Source organism: Meriones unguiculatus, chromosome 2 (assembly GCF_030254825.1).
Source record: "Meriones unguiculatus strain TT.TT164.6M chromosome 2, Bangor_MerUng_6.1, whole genome shotgun sequence".
Taxonomy (NCBI): Eukaryota; Metazoa; Chordata; class Mammalia; order Rodentia; family Muridae; genus Meriones; species Meriones unguiculatus.
This window is the reverse complement of record NC_083350.1, coordinates 37147319-37170974: the sequence shown is the minus strand read 5'-3', so window position 1 is coordinate 37170974 and position 23656 is coordinate 37147319. Positions and strand designations below refer to the sequence as shown.

At 36.9% G+C, this 23656-nt stretch overlaps 1 protein-coding gene across 1 annotated transcript; it reads right to left on the bottom strand.

Annotated features, from left to right (window-relative positions):
* Window positions 1-3193: 3193 nt before the first annotated feature.
* LOC110539815 (tubulin alpha chain-like) lies at window positions 3194-22248 on the bottom strand. The gene is made up of 2 exons (XM_021626640.2): window positions 22226-22248; window positions 3194-3650 (listed from the first exon to the last, which is right to left on the bottom strand). Exons 1-2 carry the CDS (start codon window positions 22246-22248, stop codon window positions 3194-3196), a joined length of 480 nt encoding a protein of 159 aa, XP_021482315.2.
* Window positions 22249-23656: the final 1408 nt, after the last annotated feature.

Below are 23656 nucleotides of genomic sequence, written 5' to 3'. Positions count from 1 at the left end.
TTTCAGTTTTCAGCAGCAAAGATTGCTCACATTTTGTTTCTCAGCTGATTTACATGTGTGGTCTGGTCTTCTAGGCAATATCGTCATAAATTTTCTAATTCCCAGAGGTGACAAGATTGAAGGATGGGGGTACAACCCACACAGATTGAGTATTTATGATCCTACCCCATCCCAAGTAAACTTATAGCAGTGCGTTTCACACTCTTCAGGAAAAGCATCCTATTTATGAGCTTTGTTCATCTCATAAGAGCTTTCCAGAAAGTTTTCCAGTGTAGAAGCAGGTTTCTGTCCTATCCATAAGCTACCATCATTCAGAAATATGTGCTAAAGAAGCTACAGGTTTGGAGAGAAGAAATGTTGAATTCAATACAATGTATTTTATTTTATTTTATTTTATTTTATTTTATTTTAATCCTTTTCAGTATTGTATATTTTAAAAGTGAACAAGAACTAGATAAGACATCTAGCAAAAACAAATGGATTCTTTTTTTAATCTCTTAGCTACAGAGATCATAATAACACAAGACTTTATAGACCGCAATATAGCTTTATTTAGCAGGTAATCACAGAAGGAATGGTTTTAGTGGCCTTCTGAACTTACCTATGCTGAGGAAAGGAGACCATGAAATTTGACTATAGTATGATAATGAATTGATAACACATACAAACCAGATTTCTGCTTACAAGACATCTTTCTATACCTTCTATCTCTTATTTTAAAGCCAGAGGGGAGGAATAGTTTTCATAAGAATGAAAGAAGCAATATTTAATTGGTTATCTAACATAGTTAATGGTTGTAAAGTAATAGCAGACATTAGATTATGATTATCAGAATGTAATATGTAATGTAATAATTAAAATGGAAAGTGGGAGAATTCTGACATAAATGATTAAACAAGGAGAGAAAATTCTGACATAAATGATTAAAATTTTAACTTTGTTTTGATTGAAAGTACTCACCATAAGAAAATAATACCATTCTTATGGCATGCCACATTTAATTCCAATAGAATGTAGTTCAATACACACATGCTAACATTAGATTTACCAGGATTTAAATCTGCTACACAGTATTTTGCCAAAAGAAAAAATATTCAGCCATCCATTTCACAGAGCTAATCTGGTTGCAACTGTTTCCCTAAGAAAAACATGATTGAATAAAAAGGAGATAGAATAGTGGAGCAGAAAAATGAGATTTACAAAATTGTTTGTCGCTTTTGGGAAAAAATTTACAGCATGAGTGAAATTCTTGCCTTTATAGTAATAAAAAATTTCAGAAAGCAAAGCTTTCTCAGATAAAAAGGGAAACACACAAAAATGTTCCCTCTGTAGCCCTCTAGGAAGTCAGAGTGAATGCCCTCATATTTGCAGCCAACTCCCTGACTTCCTCTGATGATAAAATAAGTATTTTTATTTAGTGCCTTTCTGTGCTCATGGGAAAAATAATCACAGAGCATTCAGGCAAGGGACTCTCAGCTGGCTCCATAAACCTTCCATACACTGTGTTCTGTAACCTTATTAAATATTAGGAAGCATTATTGTTGATTATAAATATGCAACACCTGCCAAAATGTTTAATGCCATCAGAAGAAAGGTGTACTCCTTGCAGATCTGCTATTGTGCCCTGCTTCGCATGCAGGATTTGAACATAAGAGGCAGGAGGGCTCTTGGGGTCAGGGGGCAAAACGGTAGCCCGGGACATTGCTCAAGGATCAAGTTCTCACGGAGCTCCAATGGAAAACTGGATGCTGCGACTGCACTTGTTCAACATTTTCCCTTTTGGAAGGAAACACACGAACACGGCAAATGTGTTTTTGCCTATTCACAATGTATTTCTACATCAACTATGGGAGGTGGAAGTTAATACCAGTCTTATTTTAATTTGTAGAGAAGAAAATAGAATCTCAAAATGAAACTGACAAAAATCATGTAACTACCTTGAGTCCCAGACTCCAAAATCATTATAGAAAACCAGGTGTTGATTTTGATATTTGTAAGAATTTGCTAATGAATTGAGCTGTATAACATGTACAGTATTTGTATGACTAATAGTGCTAACTCAAGATCGAGCTATACCACTGTTAGGCATATATCCAAAATATGCTCAACTATAAAAGGACATTTGTTCAACCATGTTTGTAGCAGCTCTATTCGTAATAGCCAGAAGCTGGAAACAGCTGAGATGTCCCTCAAAAGAATACAGAATACAGAAATTGTGGTACATTTACACAATGGAATACTACTCAGCTATTAAAAACAAGCAAATTATGAAATTTTCAGGCAAATGGTGGGAATGAGAAAAGATCGTCTTGAGTGAGGTAATCCAGAAGCAGAAAGACACACATGGTATATACTCACTCATTAGTGGATATTAGCCACATAATATAGGATAAGCATACTAAAATCTATAGCCCTAAAGAAGCTAAACAACAAGACTCTAGGGAAGATGCTCAATCCTCATTCAGAAAGACAAACACAATAGACATCTGAAGCAGGAGAAGACAGGGAACAGGACAGGAACCTACCACAGATGGCCTCTGAAAGACTCTACTGATTGAAGCATCAAATCAGAGACTGAGATTCATAGTCAGACTTTGGGCTGTGTGCAGGGACTCTTAGGAAAGAAGGGGGATATAGAAAGACCTGGAAGGGACAGGCACTTGAAAAGGAGACCAACAGAGTCATAAAAACTGATCTTTGGGGGTCCTGAAGAGAAAGATAGCCCAACAAAGGACAATGCATAGAGAGGACCTAAAACCCTGGCTCAGATGTAGTCCATAGACTCAGTCTCCAAGTGGGGTCCCTAGTAAGGGGAGCAGGGACTTTCTCTGGCATGAACTCAGTGGTTGGCTCTCTAATCACCTCACCCTGGGGGTTGCAGTCTTGCCAGTCTATAGAGGAAGACAATGCAACCAGTCTTGATGAGACCTGATAGACTAGGGTCAAATGGAAGGGGAGGAGGTCCTCCCCTATCAGTTGACTAGGGGAAGGGCATAAGGAGAGAAGAGGGAAGGTTGGTTTTGGAAGAGATGAGGGAGGGGGCCACAGCTGGGATTCAAATTGAATAAATTGTAATGAATGATAATAATAATAATAATAAAAGAAAATACTGCAGAACCATACATAAGTCAAACAAACAAATATCTCATGTACTCCATGGAAAGACTATGTTTTTAAATGGAATCACCTTTATTCATAGTGTAGGACAAACACAAGACAACAGAAGTGTAAAATTGCAGCACATGAACTTATGTTCTTCACCCTCATCATCTCCTTCAGCACCATCTGCTCCAACCTCCTCATAGTACTTTTCTAGGGCTGCCACATCTTCGCTGGCCTCAGAGAAGTCTCGCTCCTCCATGCCTTCACCTGCATACCAGTGCACAAAGGCATGCTTGGCATACATTATGTCAAACTTATGATCCAGGTGAGCCCAGACTCCAGCAATGGCTGTGATGTTGCTCAGCGTGCACACAGATCTCTGTACCTTGGCTAGGTATCTACCAGGAACCACAGTGGGAGCCTTATAATTAATGCTAACTTTAAAGCCAGTGCAACACCAGTCCACAAACTGGATGGTATGCTTGGTCTTGATAGTGGCAATGGCAGCTTTGACATCTTTGGGAACTACATCAGCACAGTACAGCAGACTGTTAAGCAACGGAAAATTTTACTTAATCATCAGAAGTCATTAGAATATTTAATAATTAATACCCATACAAAAAACAACATGTATTTCCAGAAATTATCTTTCACAGTAACATTTCCTACCAGGATTTTAAAAGAAAGACAAAGAGATGACTTTTGTGGAAAATATATACTCTTTTAGGGAGGAATTTGCCTGTTATATTTAGTCATAACATTTATAAACAAGTTTTCAAGTGTGTGACAAAGTAGCCCTAGATATGTCAGACATAAGAGCCTAAAAGATTTTTGTTGTTGCTGTTTTAAAACGTAGTTACTGAAAGCAACTCCAAGGACCAAAAAATACTCTATTGTTGAGTGACGCCTCTAGTCCTCAGATAAACTTTTAAGTAATTTAAAAAAAATGATTAATAAGGGGTGCAAGAAAAAGTTCATGCTGCCAAGGGAAAGAATATGAGTTTGGGTTCTAGCACACAAGTTTGATGGCTCATAATCTCCTATATCTCCAGTTCCAGGATGACCTCTGACCTCCACAGACACATGCACTCACATGCATATAGTTTTAAAAAGAAACAAAAATGAATTCAGATGAAAACTGGTGAGAAAATCAGGTACAACTACAAAGGAAGACACTGAAGGAGAACAAACCTGGGTCTATAAAGATTCACATAATGGAAAGACTGAAAATTTATACCAAATCATGGTCATCAATCAATCCTACAAGATGGAGTTTTCTCTTTTAACCTGGAGACTTGGTCATGTCTAAATTGGGCTGTATTTTGTTGAGTAATAAAATGCTGTACTTTAAAAATAAGAAACAACAACAAAAGAAAGAAAATTATAGACACATAAAATAATAAAAAAGAAATTATTAATATCTTCAAACATTATTATAGAATAATAATACCATAAAACATAATTTCTCATCATATCATAAACATCTCACCACAGTAATTTGAGCTAAATTTAACTTACTGTCAAAATAACTGGTAAGAATTGGTTTTTCAAACTGATTTTTTTCTGTAGGACATATTTCAGAAGAGTGAACATATTTTTTCCTTGGCCTTCTCGTAAGTTCAGGGCTTAGGATTCTATAACAAATGGATTAACAAGGGAAAAATGTGTAAGTCCACTTGATATATACGACACTGAAAATTGCACACACACAGAATAATGACATGGATAAAACTTTACATCTATGCAGAATGGAGAAGTGGGTGACACCTTAGGAACGGATAAATGGGTTTAATGTAATGGAAATAAATTTGAGGAGCGATTCAGGGTCTATTTCATCAGAGGCCTCTGTGGATCCTTTGTCTTTGGAGATAAATGTCTGCGTCCTCTGAGCACGTCTCTCAGGCAAGTCTTCTGAACTTCCATAAAGGAGGAGAAACTGAGGAGGAGCTTGGAGCTCAGTGGAACCTTTCTTCCGCAGTGATCTCAAATTTCTTCTCATTGAGATACTCAGCAGGTAACGATTCCACAATTCCACAATTCCAAACTCCAGTAATGCATGTATACTACAAGAAACTGTTTCAGACACTAGCAAAAGCAATACACTATTTTCCTATAGATTAATTTTTATACCTTCCTTTACATCTAAAGCTAATTTTCTCACAGGATTTTGCCAAGGCTTTTATTTTTTCAGATATTTAAATGGCAAAGTCATGCAACTCTACCTTTAAAGTATATCATTTGCAAGATAAATGCTATTTTAATTGATGAAATTTTTAGTACATGGCCATTTTAACTATATTTACAAAATCAACGAAAATAATTATTTGATATACAATATGTTGAGAAGGCCTTACCTATCTATGTTGTTTTTTTACCATTCAGTTTGAATAGAAAGCAACACAGAATAGTAATAGGCTACACTAGGGATTTGATGTTATTTTTTATTTCAAAGCAAAGCCTTGAAGTGGGAGAGATAAAATAAACCACTTGGCTACACTTGCAAGGTCAGTGCACATGCATGAACACAGGCAGGCGACCACTGCCTCAGAGGCTCCTGTCCTTCAAAGCATGTTTTGCTTCTCCCCCAGCATTTGAGGCTGAAAACGCTATTCACTGTCTCCGTATGTTTAGTAATTTTCTCTTTGAATTTTTGTTTCATGGGAGGACTGATGGGACCATTGGGAGGGCACTGAAAGAAGTGTGCCTCTACTGGGCATGATTCTAACTTTTCTGCTTCTCTAAGTCCCCAACTATCTCACTTCCCTGACACAGTCCCTGGTTTGCACTTTTCCCCACATCCTTGACAGCATTTCTTGTCAGCTGCTTTGTTAATCTTAACTATTCTGAGGAGGGGAAGACAAAAATCTCAAAGAAGATTGAATTTGATTTCCCTAATTAAGACTGATGAATACTATTGTGGGATTATTTTTACTCTTAGACAGTGCTCTTACCTCCAATTTTCACTTGTTCTTCCAAATTTTGTAGTTGCTTATGCTATTTGGAAGCAATGTTTTTTTTAAAGAATATTTTTTCTTTTATTGAAAGGGAAATATTTTCCCCCATATATTATATCCTGATGATGGTTTCTACTCCCTCTACTCCTCCCATTTCCTTCCCACTTTCTATCCCACCTGGGTAGACCCTCTTTCTGTCTCTCATTAGAAAATAAATAGGCTTCCCGGGGAAAATGAGAAAATGAGAAAGCAAAGTAAGTTAAGACACAATAAAAACTAACACATTGGGAACAGTGCTGTAGAAGCAGCGATTTGGGTTGGTCATGCCCCAGAGTCAGTTCCTCTGTGCATTTTGATCTGTTGTGGTTTTCTGTGATGGTTTCAATCTATCATGAAAACAAACAGCCTAATTTTAAAAATAGGATATGGATCTGGACAAACACTTATCAAAAGAAGAAATATAAAAGGCTAAGAAGAGTTAAGGTAAACAAAACTGCTGACAATAAATGCTATCCATGATGCATGGGTTTCACTTTCACTCTCCTGACCAATAGCTCAAAATGATGTCCCACATGTCTGCCATTGAAGGTTTTGTTGGATAATCTATGGCTCTTGAGAAGGCACTGTCACTCCAAGTAGTGTAACTTCACTCAAGCTATTAATGTACATATGTATGCTTATATACATAGAGAGGTTGATTGATTGATTGATGATAAATAGATGATAGATGGATAAATGGATGGATAGATAATATCAATAGATTCGGGCATCTTTCAGCTTTTGTGAGAGAATTTTCATCTTACACTAGACAACAATTAATAGAGATATTCAACTGCCAATGCACAGAGAATAAGAGACTGGGGAATGTTCAGCTGTAAATGTAACATCCATATCACATTCCTTTCCCCACGTTCCAGGATCTTTAAGGTAGAAGGGTTGGAAAGAGTGTGTCAGAGGTAGTGAAAGTTTCAAGGAAACAATGACTTCCAGATACAACAGGACACTTGCACACATGAAATCACAGCAGGTATGACATCAGGCAAAAGACCTGCACAAAAGCAAGCCAGACAAGTTCTCAGCTTGGAGACGGGAAGATGGGCAAAAAAAATCATACCACTAGCTGCAATGCTATTGGCATTTGGTGCTCTCTTGAAGAGGCAGACTAGTTATTTGTAATGATGTGACCCCTGATAGGTAGCCAACAGTCCAGGTCCGATAATGAACCTTAATAGTAGTCACAGACTATACCATGGACTTAAAGAACAAAACAGAATAGAATAATGCAAAATTTGGTGAGTAGAGAGGTAGAGGGTTAGATCTTGGGGGGAGTTATGGAAGAGATTTGATCAAAACATCTATGAAATTCTCATAGAATTAATAAAATTAATGGTAAATAATAATTAAAATTAAAATGAGAAAATAACCTTAAGTTGATTATATAAAAATACTGAGTAAAAAAATCAAAATTACAAAAATTGTTTCAAGAAACATTTGAACTAGTATGTTTATAATGAAATAGAATTACTTAAACTTTCCCACTAACTGAATGAAATAAGGCATGAGATGATTCTATAAGAATTTTTAAATTATTTATACTATTCCACATTGTTTAGGGACATTAAGCTATAATACAAGACAATGTAAGAAGGTATATTTTAAAAAAATAAGGTATAGGCTTTTCAATATTCATAAACAATGTTATTAACTTAGATGATCTAAAAATTAAAAAAAATCTTTTAGAACCAATAAGAAAGAAAAATGAAATGGTTATGTATATTACAACTACAAAGTCAGTAGAAATTTTATAATACCAATAAACATTAATAAAATTGTCTTAAATGATCGAAATTGTAGTGAATGCTACAAACAAGGAATATGACAGGGCATTTTAATGATGTCTATTTTGAAAGTAATGCAATTGAAAAGAGAGGTCTAAATAAAAACCAGCCCTGTCTCTGATATGAATACTTAGTATTATACACATGCTAATTTCCTAATTATTTTGTATATTTGCTCTATATAGTTTTTAAAATCTGCTAGCAACAGCCAAAATATATAAGTAAATGCATTCTTAGAATAAAGCAAACTAATGAGGATATGAGGGATTTTTCACATTAGAATAGTCTAGGAAACAATGAATGCAGACAATCTGTAAACAAGCAAAAAACGTGTGTGTAGGCACATTTTCTCAAATCTATTTTACTTTATTAGGGTTAAAATATCTCTCCTTTTTCCATCCCAATCCCTTCCAACCTTTAACACCAAGTAAGAAAGAAAGAAAGTTAATGGGGAGAGAAACCATGGTTCTCTTTAGCTGATTGGGTCGTTGGGTTCCTTGGGGAAAGTTCAATCTTTGTTTCAGGATATTTCCATCTTCTTCTCATCAAACTGCAACTATAACCAGGAACTGCATGGGGGGGGGGGGAAACATCAACAGTTTTCTTTTCCAGAGCCCTCCATCTTTCTCCTAGCTGTGCCATTTATTCCCTCTCAGAGTTCCCAGAATTAAACTATCCACAGCTGGCAAATATGCCCCTCAGGTTTGTTTTGATTTGCATTTCTCTGATGACTAAGGACTCTGAGCATTTCTTTAAGTGTTTCTCTGTCATTCAATATTCCTTTGTTGAGAATTTTGTTTAACTCTGTACATTGTTTAATTGGATTACTTGGCTTGTTGGTTTTTTTCTTGAGTTCTTTATGTATTCGGGATATTAGCCCTCTGTCAGATGTAGGCTTGATGAAGATCTTTTCCCAGTCTGTAGGCTGTTGTTTTGTTCTGTTGACAGTGTCCTTTGCTTTACAAAAGCTTTGCAGTTTCATTTGGTCCCATTTATTGATTGTTGATCTTAGAGCCTGTGCTGTTGTTCAGAAACTGATGCACCAATCAAGGACTATGCATGGAGAGGATCTAGACCCCCGTGCTTAGATGTAGACCATAGGCAGCTCAGTCTCCATGTGGGTTCCCTAGTAAGAGGAACAGGAGCTGTCTCTGGTGTGAACTCAGTGGCAGTCTCTCTGATCACCTCCCTCTGGGGGATGCAGCCTTGTCAGGCTACAGTGAAAGACAGTGCAGCCAATCCTTATGAGACCTGATAGTCTAGGGTCAGATAGAAGGGGAGGAGGACCTCCCCTATCAGTGGATAGGGAAGGGGCATAGGGGAGAAGAGGGAGGGAGGCTGGGACAGGGAGGAAATGAGGGAGAAGGCTATAACTGGGATACAACGCGAATAAATTTTAATAATAATAAAAAGAATCACTTCCCTCTCAGAGCCTGTACAAGGCAAATAGTCTCCTGCTGTGGACAATCTGGAGCAGCCCCACATCTCCCACCTGGGATTAAGACAATAATATGTTTACATAGCCTAACTGAGTTTTCAAAGAAATCAAAACTTCTACTACATATATATATATGTGTGTGTGTGTGTGTGTGTGTGTGTGTGTGAAGTAATAAACAGACCATTCATTCCATGATTTTAAAAGTCATGGCCATCTATCTGTGAAAACACTTAGAACTAAACAAACATAATAAATATAAGTTCTCATCAAATCAAACTGTGAATTGACTAATGTTTTTTTGAAAAGGTACAGAGAACTAATATTTTAGTATTTATGAGTATTTTCATATTTATTTATATATTAGTACAGTTTATTTCTGTCCTAACTATGTATATGTGTAGTCTCATGGCCATATGAATCAGTGAAAGTAATAGACTTGTAAACTCTGGGGCAGACTCAGATGTAATGTCCCCTGGCCAGAATTTCCTTACTTTGGAAACTGAAGAATCCTGGTATAGGTGAGTAGAGTTGGTGGTAAATGCTCACGTGTTTCAGTCTGCTTAGCATACGATCAGAACTTCACTTTTCATCATTATATTTTGCACAGTTAGCATAATCTCTAGCTCATAGTAGGCATTTTATTTTTATTGAATTGAATTCAGTGTCAACTTCTTGATTCAGTCACTTCAACAGTTACAGGAATTAGAAGACATATCCTTTAAGGGAAGAGACCTTAGTGTTTGTATTTACATCTTTTATAACAACAGATAAATAACGCTGAACCCCAGCTACACATATTTTATATCGTGCAAACATATATCAGCATTTATTAAAATAAGATCTATTTTATAAAATATAACAGATAAAATTTTAAATATTTTCCAGATGTACATAGGTTGTAAAAAAGAAAAGTATAAAAATTATTCCAAGATCCAGAAAAACATGAAATTGTGAGGCCTTTCTGTGTTCTGGTAAACTCTCTGTGTATTTCACCTTCTTGCTTAATGTTCTTGGTGTCCTGGGCCTTTTTAAAATTGTGGTGCACTTACTACATGGAAGTACTCTGAGCCTCTTAAAATACACTTACATAAATTAATTAATTTGATAACTAATGGCTCAAAGCCTCAATTATCTAGCCGTTTATATTTTGCATCTTATATTTGTATCTGGAAAAAAAGTTGCAAGCATGATAAAGCTTTGAAGCACTTGAAAACCTGAACCTATTTCATCTGAAAAAATGGATAAAATCTTAATTGTTTTTAAGCAAAACCTTTCTGAAAAGAATGTAACAATTAACTCACTGATGCCAAGAACAGGTCAAAAAGCCTGTCCATGAGGGCACCTTAGTTCAGTTTTGTTTATAACAGCTTTTTCTGCAATTATTTTCTTTTCATTATTTCAGGGCTTAGGAAATTGATTTTACATGTCATCATTTAACATGTCAACAGGCATCATTAGATGCTTCCATATTTGAATTAAATATACAAATATAGGTATAGAGTAAATTAAAAATATATTATCTTAAAATCTATCATAATGGAGGTTTACGACATAAAAAATTGAAAAATTGGGAATTAAAATTGTTTGGTGCTCCCCCCCCAGTGGGACAAATGTTGAGCTTGACATTAAAGAATGGAACATGGCAACACAGTTCCTAAAACCACCAAGGAAGCCTTTGTGGAAGTCTAACTCCGGAACTTTGGATGTCAGAAATATATTCTTTAACAGACTATCTTAGAGTTCAATAGGCAAATGAAAAATGTGATGGGTTTGATAGTTTGGTATTTTACTTTACTACATTTTGCATTTTATTACGTTCAGTTTATGGATTGCGAGAACTGAAAAGCACATATCAACTTCCATAAGCTCCCTCCCTGAATGGTAGAAAAGTTGCCTCTTTTTAGTGGGTAGGAATTGAGTGAGGTATCTCTTTTTTAAATTCAATTAGTTGATTAATCAATCAATTCACTTTATATCCCAATCATAGCTCCTTACTCCTCTCCTTCCAGACCCACCCTCCTTCTCTCTTCCCCAAATCTCCCCTGTCCCCGCCTTCAGAATAGGGGAGCCCCTTCCCACCTATCCATCCCAGCACATCAAGTCATACCAAGACTGAGCACATCCTGTACCTCAGCGACCTAGCAAGGCAGCTATGCCAGGGCAAGTAATCGGAAAGCGTGCAAGAGAGTCCTTGTCAGAGACGGCCCCTACTCTCCTTACTCCAAAACTCACATGAAGATCAAGCTGCAGTCCATACATGGTCCTTGGTTGGTGTCTCAGTCTCCACAAGGCCCCCACGGGCTCTGGCTAGTTGGCTCTGTTCATCTTGTGGAGATCTTGTTGCCTCTGGGTCCTTCTATCTTTCCTCCCACTCTTCCACAAGGGCCCCTGCCCTCTGCCCAATGGTTGGCTTGAGTCTCAGTTATTTGTTTTGATCCACTGCTAGGTGAAGCCTCTCAAAGAACAGCTATGTTAGGCTCCTGTCCGCAAGCATAACAGAGAGTGCTAGGGGTTGGGTTTCTCCCATGGTGTGGCCAGGCATCGGATGGACATTCCCTCAATCTCTGCTCTATTTTTATCCCTGCACATCTTGTAGGCAGGGTAAGTTTTTGGTTGAAGATTTTGCAGTTGGTTTGGTATTACTCTCCTCCTACACGGAGTCCTGTCTGGTAAGAGAGTGGCCTCTTCAATCTCTTCATCCCTGCTAGTAAGGGTCTCTGCTAGAGTTACCTCCATTTCCTCCCAGATACCTACTCTGTAGTAGATCTCCAGCCCACTCAAATATGCCCCAGGCCACGGTTTCTCTTTTTTTTCTCCATGACCTTTGTCCACCTCCCCTACTCCTACTCTTGCCACATCAGATCCTTACCCTCATTTCCCTCAGCACTCCTCCTCCTATCCTATTTCCTCTCTTTTGGAACTTCCTGTCTTTCCCCTTCTCAATGAGAATTATGCGTCCTCCCTTGGGCCCTTCTTGTTACTTAGCTTTATTGGTTCTGTGAATTGTAGTATGGTTATCCTATACTGCAAGGCTGAATTCACTTATAAGTGAACATATACCATGCATGTGTGTCTTTCTGCTTCTGGGTTACCCTACTCAGAGTGATCTTTTCCAGTTCCATCCATTTGCCTGTAAATTTCAGGATTTTCTTGTTTTTAATACCTGAGTAGCATTCCGTTGTATAAATGTAGCACAGACATCTCTTAATTCAGTGAAAAGGAGTGGGTTGTTTTGCTCTCCTCAGTTAGTGATCAAGAAAACACCTGCAACTGTAGTGATTTCTAAGAGCCTGGAGTCTCTGGAGTCTCTGACGCTTCTTTGCCAAGCCCACCTGCAACATATACACCCTCTCTGCCACCTCTTCAAACTTGCCACACCCCTCCCTGCTGCTCCTCAACAGTTCTTCAAGTCCTATTACTGCTGCTATATTTCTAACGTAGTTTAAAAGGGGAGCCTGGGCTTTGCTAACTCTCCAAGCATTTTTGTCTCCCCTCCCCTTACATTTGTATTAGGCACGATTTATAGCAAAAAGCCCTGTCTTGTTTCTACAAAATACCAAAAGCACCAAACATCACCTTTCTTCTGTGCTTTGGCCTTAATGTTGCTTTTGCATCAAATATCTTTATTTCCCAACTATTAGGCATTTATTGGAATCACACATATGGTATATACTCACTTATAGGTGGATATTAGACATAAAATATGGGATAATCATACTAAAGCCTGTACACCCAAGGAAGCTAATCAAGAAGGAGGACCCCTGGTAAGAAGCCCAATCTTCATTCAGAAAGGCAAATGAGATGGACATCAGAAGAAGGAGAAAACAGGGAACTGGACAGGAGCATACCACAGAGGGCCTCTGAAAGACTTTCCCCAGCAGGGTATCAAAATAGATGCTCAGACTCATAGCCAAACTTTGGACAGAGTGCAGGGAATCTAATGAAAGAAGGGGGAGATATAAAGTCCTAGAAGGAACAGGTGCTCCAGAAGGAGAGCAACAGAACCAAAAAATATGGACTCAGGGGTCTTTTCTGAGACTGATACTCCAAACAAGGACCATGCATGGAGATAACTTAGAACCCCTGCACAGAAGTTGCCCCATGGCAGCTCAGTATCCAAGAGGATTCCCCAATAGTAGGAATAAGGGACTGTCTTTGACATGAACTCACGGGCTGGCTCTTTGATCACCTCCTCCTGAAGGTTGAGCAGCTTTACTAGACACAGAAGAAGACAAAGAAGCCGGTCCTGATGAAACGTGATAGACTAGGGTCAGATGGAAGGGGAGGAGGACCTCCCCTATCATTGGACTGGGAGAGGGGCATAGGAGAAGAAGAGTGAGAAAGGGTGGGATTGGGAAGGGATGGGAGGGAGCTACAGCTAGGATACAAAGTGAGTAAAGTGTAATAAAAATAAATAAATAAATTTAGACCAATCTCTTAATTCAAATTGGCTTTCATTCCTGCTTTCTACTTCATTTCACCTTGGGACACAAATCTTGCTGAGAATTATTTTAACTTCAAGTAATTATCTTCTTAGAGTTGGTGGGCACAGAATGTTCATTTGCTATATGTATGATTCCTAATCAGCATCTGGTAGAGGGAAATAAATTTTTGAACAAGTGAACAAATGAAGAATTGATTGACTAAATTATTTAATAAATCAGTAATAAGTAATTCTGAAGGGTTTTAAACTCTTTTAAAGTATAGATCCATGAAAAATATGAATATTTAATTTATTTCTTTTTCAAAATACAGGAATTATATATCCACATTTTTATAGAAACTCAAATTTGGACACATTCCATAGGCCTGTCTCTCAAAAAATTTCACAAAGGATCAAAATATTAATTATTATGGAACTTTTCCTTACAAGTTTTCAACAGCTAGCGGTGGTCTTCTTTGCATACATAAGAGTTCAAATTGATCTCCCAAATGACATAAAAATAGAAGATTCCCATGATATTCAGGAGTGTTCTCCACTCTCTGACAGATGTACTTCTTGTTTTCTAAAGCAGCTCTGTGAGTAAACTGTCTTCTTCTTGCCTTCTTTTTTTCTTGCACAGGGTGTCTTTAATGAGGATCCTGAACAAAGTTGCAACACACTGTCAGATCATATTTGCTGATTTTTGAAATTTAATCTTCAAGTTGGAAGAAAAAAAGATTATTTAGATTTTTTTCTTTTATGGATTAAAACTTTAAACAAAGTAGAGGTAGAATAATATCAAAGAAGTAGAATAATATCAAAGAACTGTCAATCCAATATCAATGAAAGGGCAAGTAATGCCATCTGTTTGTGTGTTTGTGTGTGTGTGTTCATGCACTGGAACCCTCAGTACACCCTGGATTTACCCTATTTTCCAATGAAACGGTTTTAAAGCAAGTGCTTCTCAGATGAGTTTAAAAGATCTAAAATACACTTGACTGGATGACATCTTATGTACTTTTCTGTTGCTGTAGTGAGACACCATCCTCAAGAAAACCTACAGAGGGTGACTACTGGGGGTTTAGAGTTTCAGAGGGTCAGCCCATGACCATCATGGTAGATAGCATGGGAACAGGCAGGCAGGCATGGTGCTACATCTTGATTCACAATATAAGGCAAAGAAAGATAATTGGGAATGGTGTCCTAGTTTGGATCTTCAAAGGTCTACTCCTAGTGACATACCTCCCCCAACAAAGCCAAACCTCCTAACCCTTCCCAAACAGTTCAATCAGCTGAGGAGCAAGTATTCAAGTATTTGAGCCTAATGGGCCATTCTTTTTTAAATCACAACAAGTGGAAATGGAGATTGGGAGAGTCTGGGAAGAGGAGGAGATGAGGGAGGGAGGGGAGGACTGGAAGGGAAGGAGGGGGCTACAACTGGGATACAAAGTGAATAAACTGTAATTAATACAAAAATAAAAATTTAATGAAAAAGAGTTGGGGAAAAGGAATGGTTACATTTTATGAAGTTCTCAAAAATAAATTAAAACATTATTTTAAAAATTAAACTTGAATACAGTACCTCACTTCTACAAAAATCAATCAATCATGGCCAATTTTGACACTTTTTTTTTCTGCATCTAATGTTGCAAGTATTCTCTTCTACTCTATAACTGTGAGAGAAAACCACAGCTATTTCTACATCAAGTAACATTAAATGAGTTGGAGGTTGAGAATTGTGGCCATGCTTCATTTAGCTTTGCTTCCCTGAAAGCATATTCATAAATTAAAAATATGGATAAAATGTTTTCAAAATGTTTATTTTTTAAGCACTATAGATGCCTGTGAAGAAAAACAAAGTTATTTCATAAGCAGTTCTACTTCACAGAAGATAAAGCTATACTTTGGCCATTTCTCTAATACTCTTAAGGTACATAGATTACAATGAAACAGTACATTATTTAATATAAGTAAGAGTTTCAAAAGTATAACTTTTCTCACTGTTAAAAATAAAATATCAGCCTTAGTTTCGGAAGTTATGTTTTAAATATGTTTCAATATGTTACAAATGTTTGTCTTTGGTGCCTTTAAAAAATACATTGAGAAAGTGAAACGTTTACTTTTACTTTACGTGAGTAAAGTTTCATAAAGTTAAAAAAAAAGAGAAATCATACACTTGAAACCTAAGCATTATAATATTAAGGCAATAATTAATTTATTCTTTTCTGTGATGATTATAATGAATATAGTGTTTAAATTATTAATGATTCAAAGCATTTTTATAGTTTCATAATTTTAAAGTATATCTATTAACATATTTCTTCTAGGGCATTTATAATGTCTTTTTATTAGATTATAGTCACTTTTTGAAATGATTTTGCAATGATGAGATGTCTTTTGTTTTCTTCTTTTTAACAGCTTTATTCGGTTGGAAGGAATACCTTTATTTAGAGGCATGTGGATTCATTTTTCTTACTTCAGATTGATCCTTGACCTCGTGAGACCAGATCTAATTTTAATGATACCAGGAGCCTGACCCTGTCAGAGAAGCAAATCCTTTCTTTGGAGCACAAATGACCAATTAAATGATCTCCATAAAAACCATCTGCCTCTAGCCTGACAGACGTGGGCAGAGCCTTGGGGACAGAAAATGCCACAGCCTTAAATATCTTCATTCACAAATTACCAAGAAGATACAACACACAGATGAAAAGGACTAAGTTTTTTAAAAGCCAACATGTAAACAAAATGAAACAATCTCATTTCACTGTGTAAAATCAATATTCCTGGATATTAACCTGCCCAGAAAAAAAAAGAAAAAAAAATTTCATCAATCAAGTTACTAAATTATACATTAATTATCATTTTTAAAGGTGGAAACGTAGGGACAGGAGTTGTCTCAAGTCAGAATTACTTCTCCTTTCAGCATAGTTAAGCAAAACCAAAACTGAACCGGCCAGAGTATTGCATGAACGAGGTTTGGAAGAATGTTGCTGTTTGCAGACAGGGAGATGTGTGGACTATGTACGCCTTCAAAGCCATAATGGACAGCAGCATTGGCACCAACTGATTGAAAGTTCCAGTGTTACATCCTTCACCTCATATTGGGTAAGAGAGGAAGTCGGTCTGCACCGATTTCTTCTCCGTGCACTTGTGATATTTGCACAGTCACTTCCATTCAGGGTAATGAAGCGTTTTGTTATTTGCACAGATGATACCACCAGTTTGGAGACCACAAGAAGCAGTTTCTTGCAGTCATACAAAATGGATTACTTGAGAATTCTCATGATAATGATTTCTCTTTTTCAGATTAACAAAAAGTCAGTTATTCAAAGAAATAGATTTATTTCTGAACCAAACTGTACAATTATTAAAAAAGACATAATTGTGGTCAAATAAATGAGAATGATATCAAAAGGCTTTTTATATCATTAATATTAAGAAGTTGATGACAGTAAGCTGTGTACTAAACACTGATGCTTAATTCTATTTGTTCTGTTAATTCAAAAAGTCATTTGTAATTTGTATTTGACATATAACAATTTTATACCCATTTCTCTCTCTATGTTTCATGGAAAAATGTACCAGACAAACAAACATTTTCAGTTTATTTTTCTAAATAAATGTGTTATTTGTAGATGTGTGGTCGTTTATTTAGTTTTTGTTACCTGTAAGTTCCTCCCCTTGTTTTCCTAAGAGGCCTTCCTCTTGTCTCACTAAGAGGCTTTTTGCATAATTCAGAATTAAGGATAGACTGAGATTTAAAATCGTTTTATTGTATAAAATTATTCTCTGCTTTCTAAAATCCAAGAAGGTAATACATTTTGTGCTATGTCTTTCTTGTAAAAGGCTATCTCCTATTTGTAACAGTATCAGGATTACTATTCATACAACAGTGTTGCTGGAAAACAAATTCAGACCTTATAACAGGAAAGATTTTTCTTGTCCTCTTCCTGGGGAATAAAATTATATTTAAACACTTAGGTCATTAATCATAGTTAATGAGCCCTCATTACCCATCCCTCAGAGGTCTGTTTACAACAACCATAATTACACTTAAAATTGACTAGGCAATCAGACTGGAGGAAACATGAATCTCTCCATCAACAACTGCTTAGAAAATGTTCATCTACACATATTTCATCTCAGCTGACCAGCGTTTGTGAATGCTGCTACCGGCAGTAAATAGTGTGATGTGATATTCAAATATATTATTTTTAACAACTAAAGGATGAGTTCTCGGGTTTATTCTTAAAATTTAGTCTGATACCAAAGTCTTGTCATATAATTCTGTGCACGAAGATTGGCTGATTTTCTATGGTCTATTGTGGTACTTCATAATTTTTTTTTTGCAATGCAACGTTTGAAACATTGAAAATTAAGACATCAAAGCTGAAATATAATACATCTGGAAATCAAATTGCCATTCCTGTGGGTTGTTAAACACTAATGAATGACAGTCTGGATTCATTCATATTTTTTAAAGTCACAGTGATTGCTACAAACTGTAAATGATTTGAAATTATATACAGGAAGTCAGTTTTTCTCATCTAACAGTAAACTTCATTAATATGACTAGTTGAAATCATAGCTCTTCGTTTTGTAAACATGATCTGCCATTAGCGGCACTATGGATAACGCATTCTCTAGAAACTCCTAAAAGATTTGCAAAAACATGAAATGATCATTTTGCTTTTCAACAAAGTAATTCTCATTGGAATTTATAAACGAAATTAGAGTGAGGCAGAATGTGGGTGGCCAAACCAAGGAGGGAAATGTCTAAGATCTTTTTTTTTTTCGGTTTTTCCCTTTCAATGATATATTTATTTTCTATTCTAGTTTACTTCTCTATCAATATCTCTTTCTTCATATTCAAATTTTAAACTTTTCTTCACAATTTAATTCACAATTCTGTACATCCTTTATAAAATCTATAAAGCCACCCTTGGTGCCCACTGAGAAGCATTAATAATAGATTCTTTTCAAGTCAAAAGGAACCAAATATGTAATATTCACCCAATCTTCAGCCTTTGTGTTTAGAGACAAGCACATAAAATAAAATTCCCTGCTGTGCTGGCCCAAATCCTCCTCTTTGTAGAAGACAATATCTTTATTTGTTGGGTGCCCATTACCTGTACTCTGTTGAGACATAAGAACCAGTAGAAGAGGAGAAAAATACAGGAATACCACTTTGATCGAATAGAACATGTTGGAATTACATCAAACATTTAGTTGTACTAGTTAACGACAAAAAACAACAACAAATAACTGCATTAAGTTCCCTGATAAAAAGTATATATAATGCAGGCACACTATATCCAGTAAAAGCAGTGAATACTGAATGAATACTGAGCAGAGATGTAAAGGATGACTGACTGAAGGTAAAACACACACACACACACACACACACACACACACACACACACACACACATACAGGCACCTAGTAGAGTAAAGAGAACAAATGTACTGGTCAGAAGACCTGAAATAGACTAACTAGAGTAGCAAAGGGCACAGCAAGTAACACAAAGAAAACCAGTGAGGGAGAAGCCAGACCTCTACGTCTTTGTCCTCAGTAAAAACAAAATACAGCATAGTATATTAAACCCACGAACAGTGACTATACAGAAATACATAAATCACAGCAGTTCCTCAAATAACAAACGCAGTCAATTTTACCCTCAGAGAAGATGAATCGACCCCTCCCCTACCTTTCCAACCATGTGCAAAAGGCTTTGTTTGATTCCCAAAACAATTTGAATAAAATGTCATGCAATAAGAGACTAATTATATCTGAATGAATGCAAGCCACAGACAGGGAAACTCCTAAGAAAGAAGGGTGGGAAGCAATTTCACTAAAGCATTAGGAATGGATTTGGGAATATTTTTATCCTAAAATAGAAGATATGAAAACTTATTCAGTAGACATGGATCATAAAGACATGAGAAACTACAGGTGGACAAATGGTAAACATATAGAAACACATGTAAAAACAGTATGTCTTGACCCAATTTTGTCTAGGGGAATCAGTGAAACAAAACAAAACTGGTGTTAGTCTGTTTAGTTCTGGCATTCAATTCATATGATTATGAGGAACTGGACGTCTTCCAAGTCTGTGTTCTGATACTCTTAAAATATGAGTATTTTTCTTCATAGTACAAAACAGCTTCTAGAACCTCATATGCTACATTCATGTTCCAAACCATAGGATAGAGAGAGATTTCATTCTTTTTAACGAAGCAATGTCACATATTCAGGCAATGCTTTGTGATACTGCCAGTGTCCAAAGTAGCTGGACTGGGATTACAGGTACCAGAGAATGGCCTCGGGGGACTGGGGTGTAGTTCAGTGGCAAAGCACCTGCTACCGTGTAGTCACACCTAGCAAGGTACATGACAGGTCTCTGCGCAGACTCAATGAGAAAACTTCATATTCTGGGCCGCAAAGAGGGAGCTGAGAAAATGAAGGAGAGTCGACACAACAATCTAAGCCTCTGAATCCCGCCAACACCGTGGCAGCCATTTATCATGCTCCGCAGTAAATGCAGAATTTTATCACGTTAAATTATGTAGAAAACAGGAGGGAATAAAATTTTCAACTGTTCTTAAGAGGAAAAACAATGTAGAGGAGTCATACAGTGTGTGTAATAAATCTTCATGAATTCTTTGGGCTCACCTGAGTAGGGGGAGAAAGAGGCACTTCGGGGGCTCCTGTCATGAACACTGACTCTGATTTTCACTGCGCAGAATGGTGGGCCTTAGTGATGACCCAAGGGGTTGTCGTGGGAAATTGTTACTTCATGCTCTTTTGACTCCACCACTAAAGTAGTCTCACATACCAGTAAGCACTAGAGATTAAGAAATGGCTTGCATATACTTTAGTACACTGTTTTTATCAATTGTGATTTATTTGGCTCTCTATTATTTTGTGTTTTGATGAGATTCTTGAAGCAGGTTCTCATTGTGTAGCCCTGGGTGGCCTGGAACTGCCTGTATATGCCAAACTGGCCTCAAACTCAGAGATCACCTGTCCCTGTGACCCTAGTGACAAGAATAAAGGTGTCACTACCATGCTTAGCATTATCAATGTGTTTTGGAGAGAGAGAGAGAGACAGGGAGAAAGAGAGAGAGACAGGAAGAAAGAGAGACAGAGAGAAATAGAGCCCAAACTCTATTTGCATATGTATATATATATATAACATGTATAATATATATATATATATATTTATTAATAGGAACATAAAGTTGAAGGTACATTTTGTGTCGAGTCTCCAAATGTCTCTGTCACATGAATTGGGGATAACCAAAGAGAGAATTGCGAGATGGCAATTTGATCCAAATATTCCAGAGGTTTTCATTGAAAAAACTAAATACCACACAAAATTTAAGGAAAATATTAAGCCAGGCATGGAGTGGGGAGGTTAGAGATGGCTCTCCAGAGCTCAGTGGACAGCCAGTCTAGCAAACTAGTGAGCATTATGCTAGTGAAAGACCCAGTCCACAAAAGAAACGAATAAGGAAGATACTCAGTGTGGGCTTCTATCCTCCTCATATTCCCAGTGGGGAATGGGCACATACTGTGTGTGTGTACGTGTGGTTGTGTGGGTTGTGGGTGTGTGTTGTGCATGGACATATGTGTGCACACAGAGATACATACAATACACACACACACATACACACAAACACACAAACACAATGGATATTCATGGATTTCTACAAAAAAGTTCTCCAGAATCATATGCAAAATTTTAACTATACCTTCTTAGTGTTATCCCAGCTGCAAATGCCTGTAGTCAAATCTAAATGCGATTTGAAGATAAGAAGTGATGGATTGTAGCCTGTAGTGTGGTCTGTCAGAATAAGGAAATCTGTGGAATTCAAGACATTGTCACAGCATATAAAATAAAGGATCCTTGAAAGCATAAGCCACCACCACGCTTTCAAAACATGGGAAAACATACTGCAAAGCCCCATTTTAGAGGACTCTGCTTCTATAAAACATATGTGGTAAGATCTCTAAACCTTTCGGGAATATTTGTTTTTATGTACGCCAATGTGCAAATTAAAAACCACAATTTACTGACATGGCATAATTTTCTAAAGGATTTCTGTTTTGTAGTGGGATGCAAACAAAATATAAACTTTTGAAACAAAGCTAAGACTGGGAAAGTAAATAAAAACATTATCAAAACACAAGCATCACTTCCTTTAGATGAAGATGATTAACAGGGAACTGTGCAATGGTTTATCATGGCCCAAAGAAAGGTGCAAATAATTTCAATGGAAATACCTAGAAATTTATGGAAAGGATCTTGGGCATCAAATAAGTATGACATGTGGGGGCAGGAGGGATGAGCTAACAGCTAAGAGCACTTGTTCTTGTAGAGGACAAGATTAGGTTTCCCTCATCACATGGTAGCTCCCAGTCATCTATAACTCCAATCCCCGGGAACCCAGCACCTTTTTCTGACCTCCGAGGGCACCAGGCACGCATGTCGCACATAGACATACATGCAGGCAAAACACTCGTGACACAAAGTAAAATAAAATATTATTTTCAAAGTGAAGACAAAATAGTAGTATCTTCTTTACATTCATGTTTGAAGTTACTTTTTGAAAGTGCTACTTATTACATTTACTCTCAGAGTTATTTCTGGCCCTGGGAATCAAGGAGACAACCCAGAAGAAAATGATTTTTTTTATAAAATTTTTTTTAATATTTATTCACTAGGGACCTATCATTTCCATGTTTACATTACTTGAAAATAGTTTTAAGGTTTGTTTCTTTTTATTATTATTTAAAGCACGTGTGTGTGTGTGTGTGTGTGTGTGTGTGTGTTTTGTGGGGGCTATGTGCATGCTCACTGAGAGCTGTCAGATCTCCCTAGAGTTAGACTTAGAGCCAGTGGTGAGCCATCCACCATATATGCTTCAGTCCTCTGCAAAAGCAGAAAGTGCTCTTAGCAGCTGAGCCATCTCTTCAGTCCTTTCAAAACATTAATCGTTTTAAAATAAAACTAATGCGAGTGAGAACAAATTCTACACTTATCACCCAACAGACCATCCTATCTGCAGAGAGAGCTCTTTTATTCTTTGACCTTTATATAAAGACCAATGGAAACAGCACTAACATACAAATGTGCTTTGGTATACAATATACATTGCCTTACATTTATCTCCTTAAGTTAAAGACCATTTTAGACATAAGGAAGCGCCTCCGTGATAAAGTATTTGTATAGCTTGCACAAGGCCCTGGGTTGGATATCTAGCAGAGAGAAATGTATTCATATATGGGACTTTAGTTACATGTTTTCTGCTTCCTTTTCTGGCTGTAATAAATCACATTGCAATTATTTTGTTTCTGACTCTTGTCTACTCTGTCTTCTGACTGTGTATGCAAAACTCAAATGGGATTTTAAAGTTGTCTCTGCTTTTGTCATCATACCAACTTACTTTTCTATTTTACCTGCTGTATTAGTACACATTGTGATGCAGAATGCACAGTGTTGATTCATTGCACATTGAGTAATGATAACAGGGTAATTAGCCTGTTCATCACAGGAAATTTATAATTTTCATGTGGTGAGTATAATGTCTCTCCTTTTGCTGAAATAGTGCGCTATTTTTTATTATATCCATCCAACTGTACCAGAACACCAGAACTTATTCCTATGGCAACCAATACTACTGAAGTATGGACCTGGTTCTTCCATGCCACCTCCTCTCTACTCGCTCTAGCCTCTGGAAATCACATTCGACTGTCAGCTTCTGCAATGAACATTTTCAGATTTCCTGTGAGTGAGACTGTACAATGTTTTGGTGTGAGGGGACATCATGTGATGGTGCTTTATCATGGGATTTTGGTTTTTGAAAGCAGAAATAGATCTTCCTGCATTCACCTT

What these genes read in the sequence shown, in the direction of transcription:
- LOC110539815 (XM_021626640.2), bottom strand. Translation starts at nt 22,248, where the DNA reads ATGCGTGCCTGGTGCCCTCGGAG. An exon ending in CGTGCCTGGTGCCCTCGGAG is followed by an intron (nt 3,651 to 22,225) that starts GTCAGAAAAAGG and finishes GTTGCTTAACAG; the next exon opens with TCTGCTGTACTGTGCTGATG.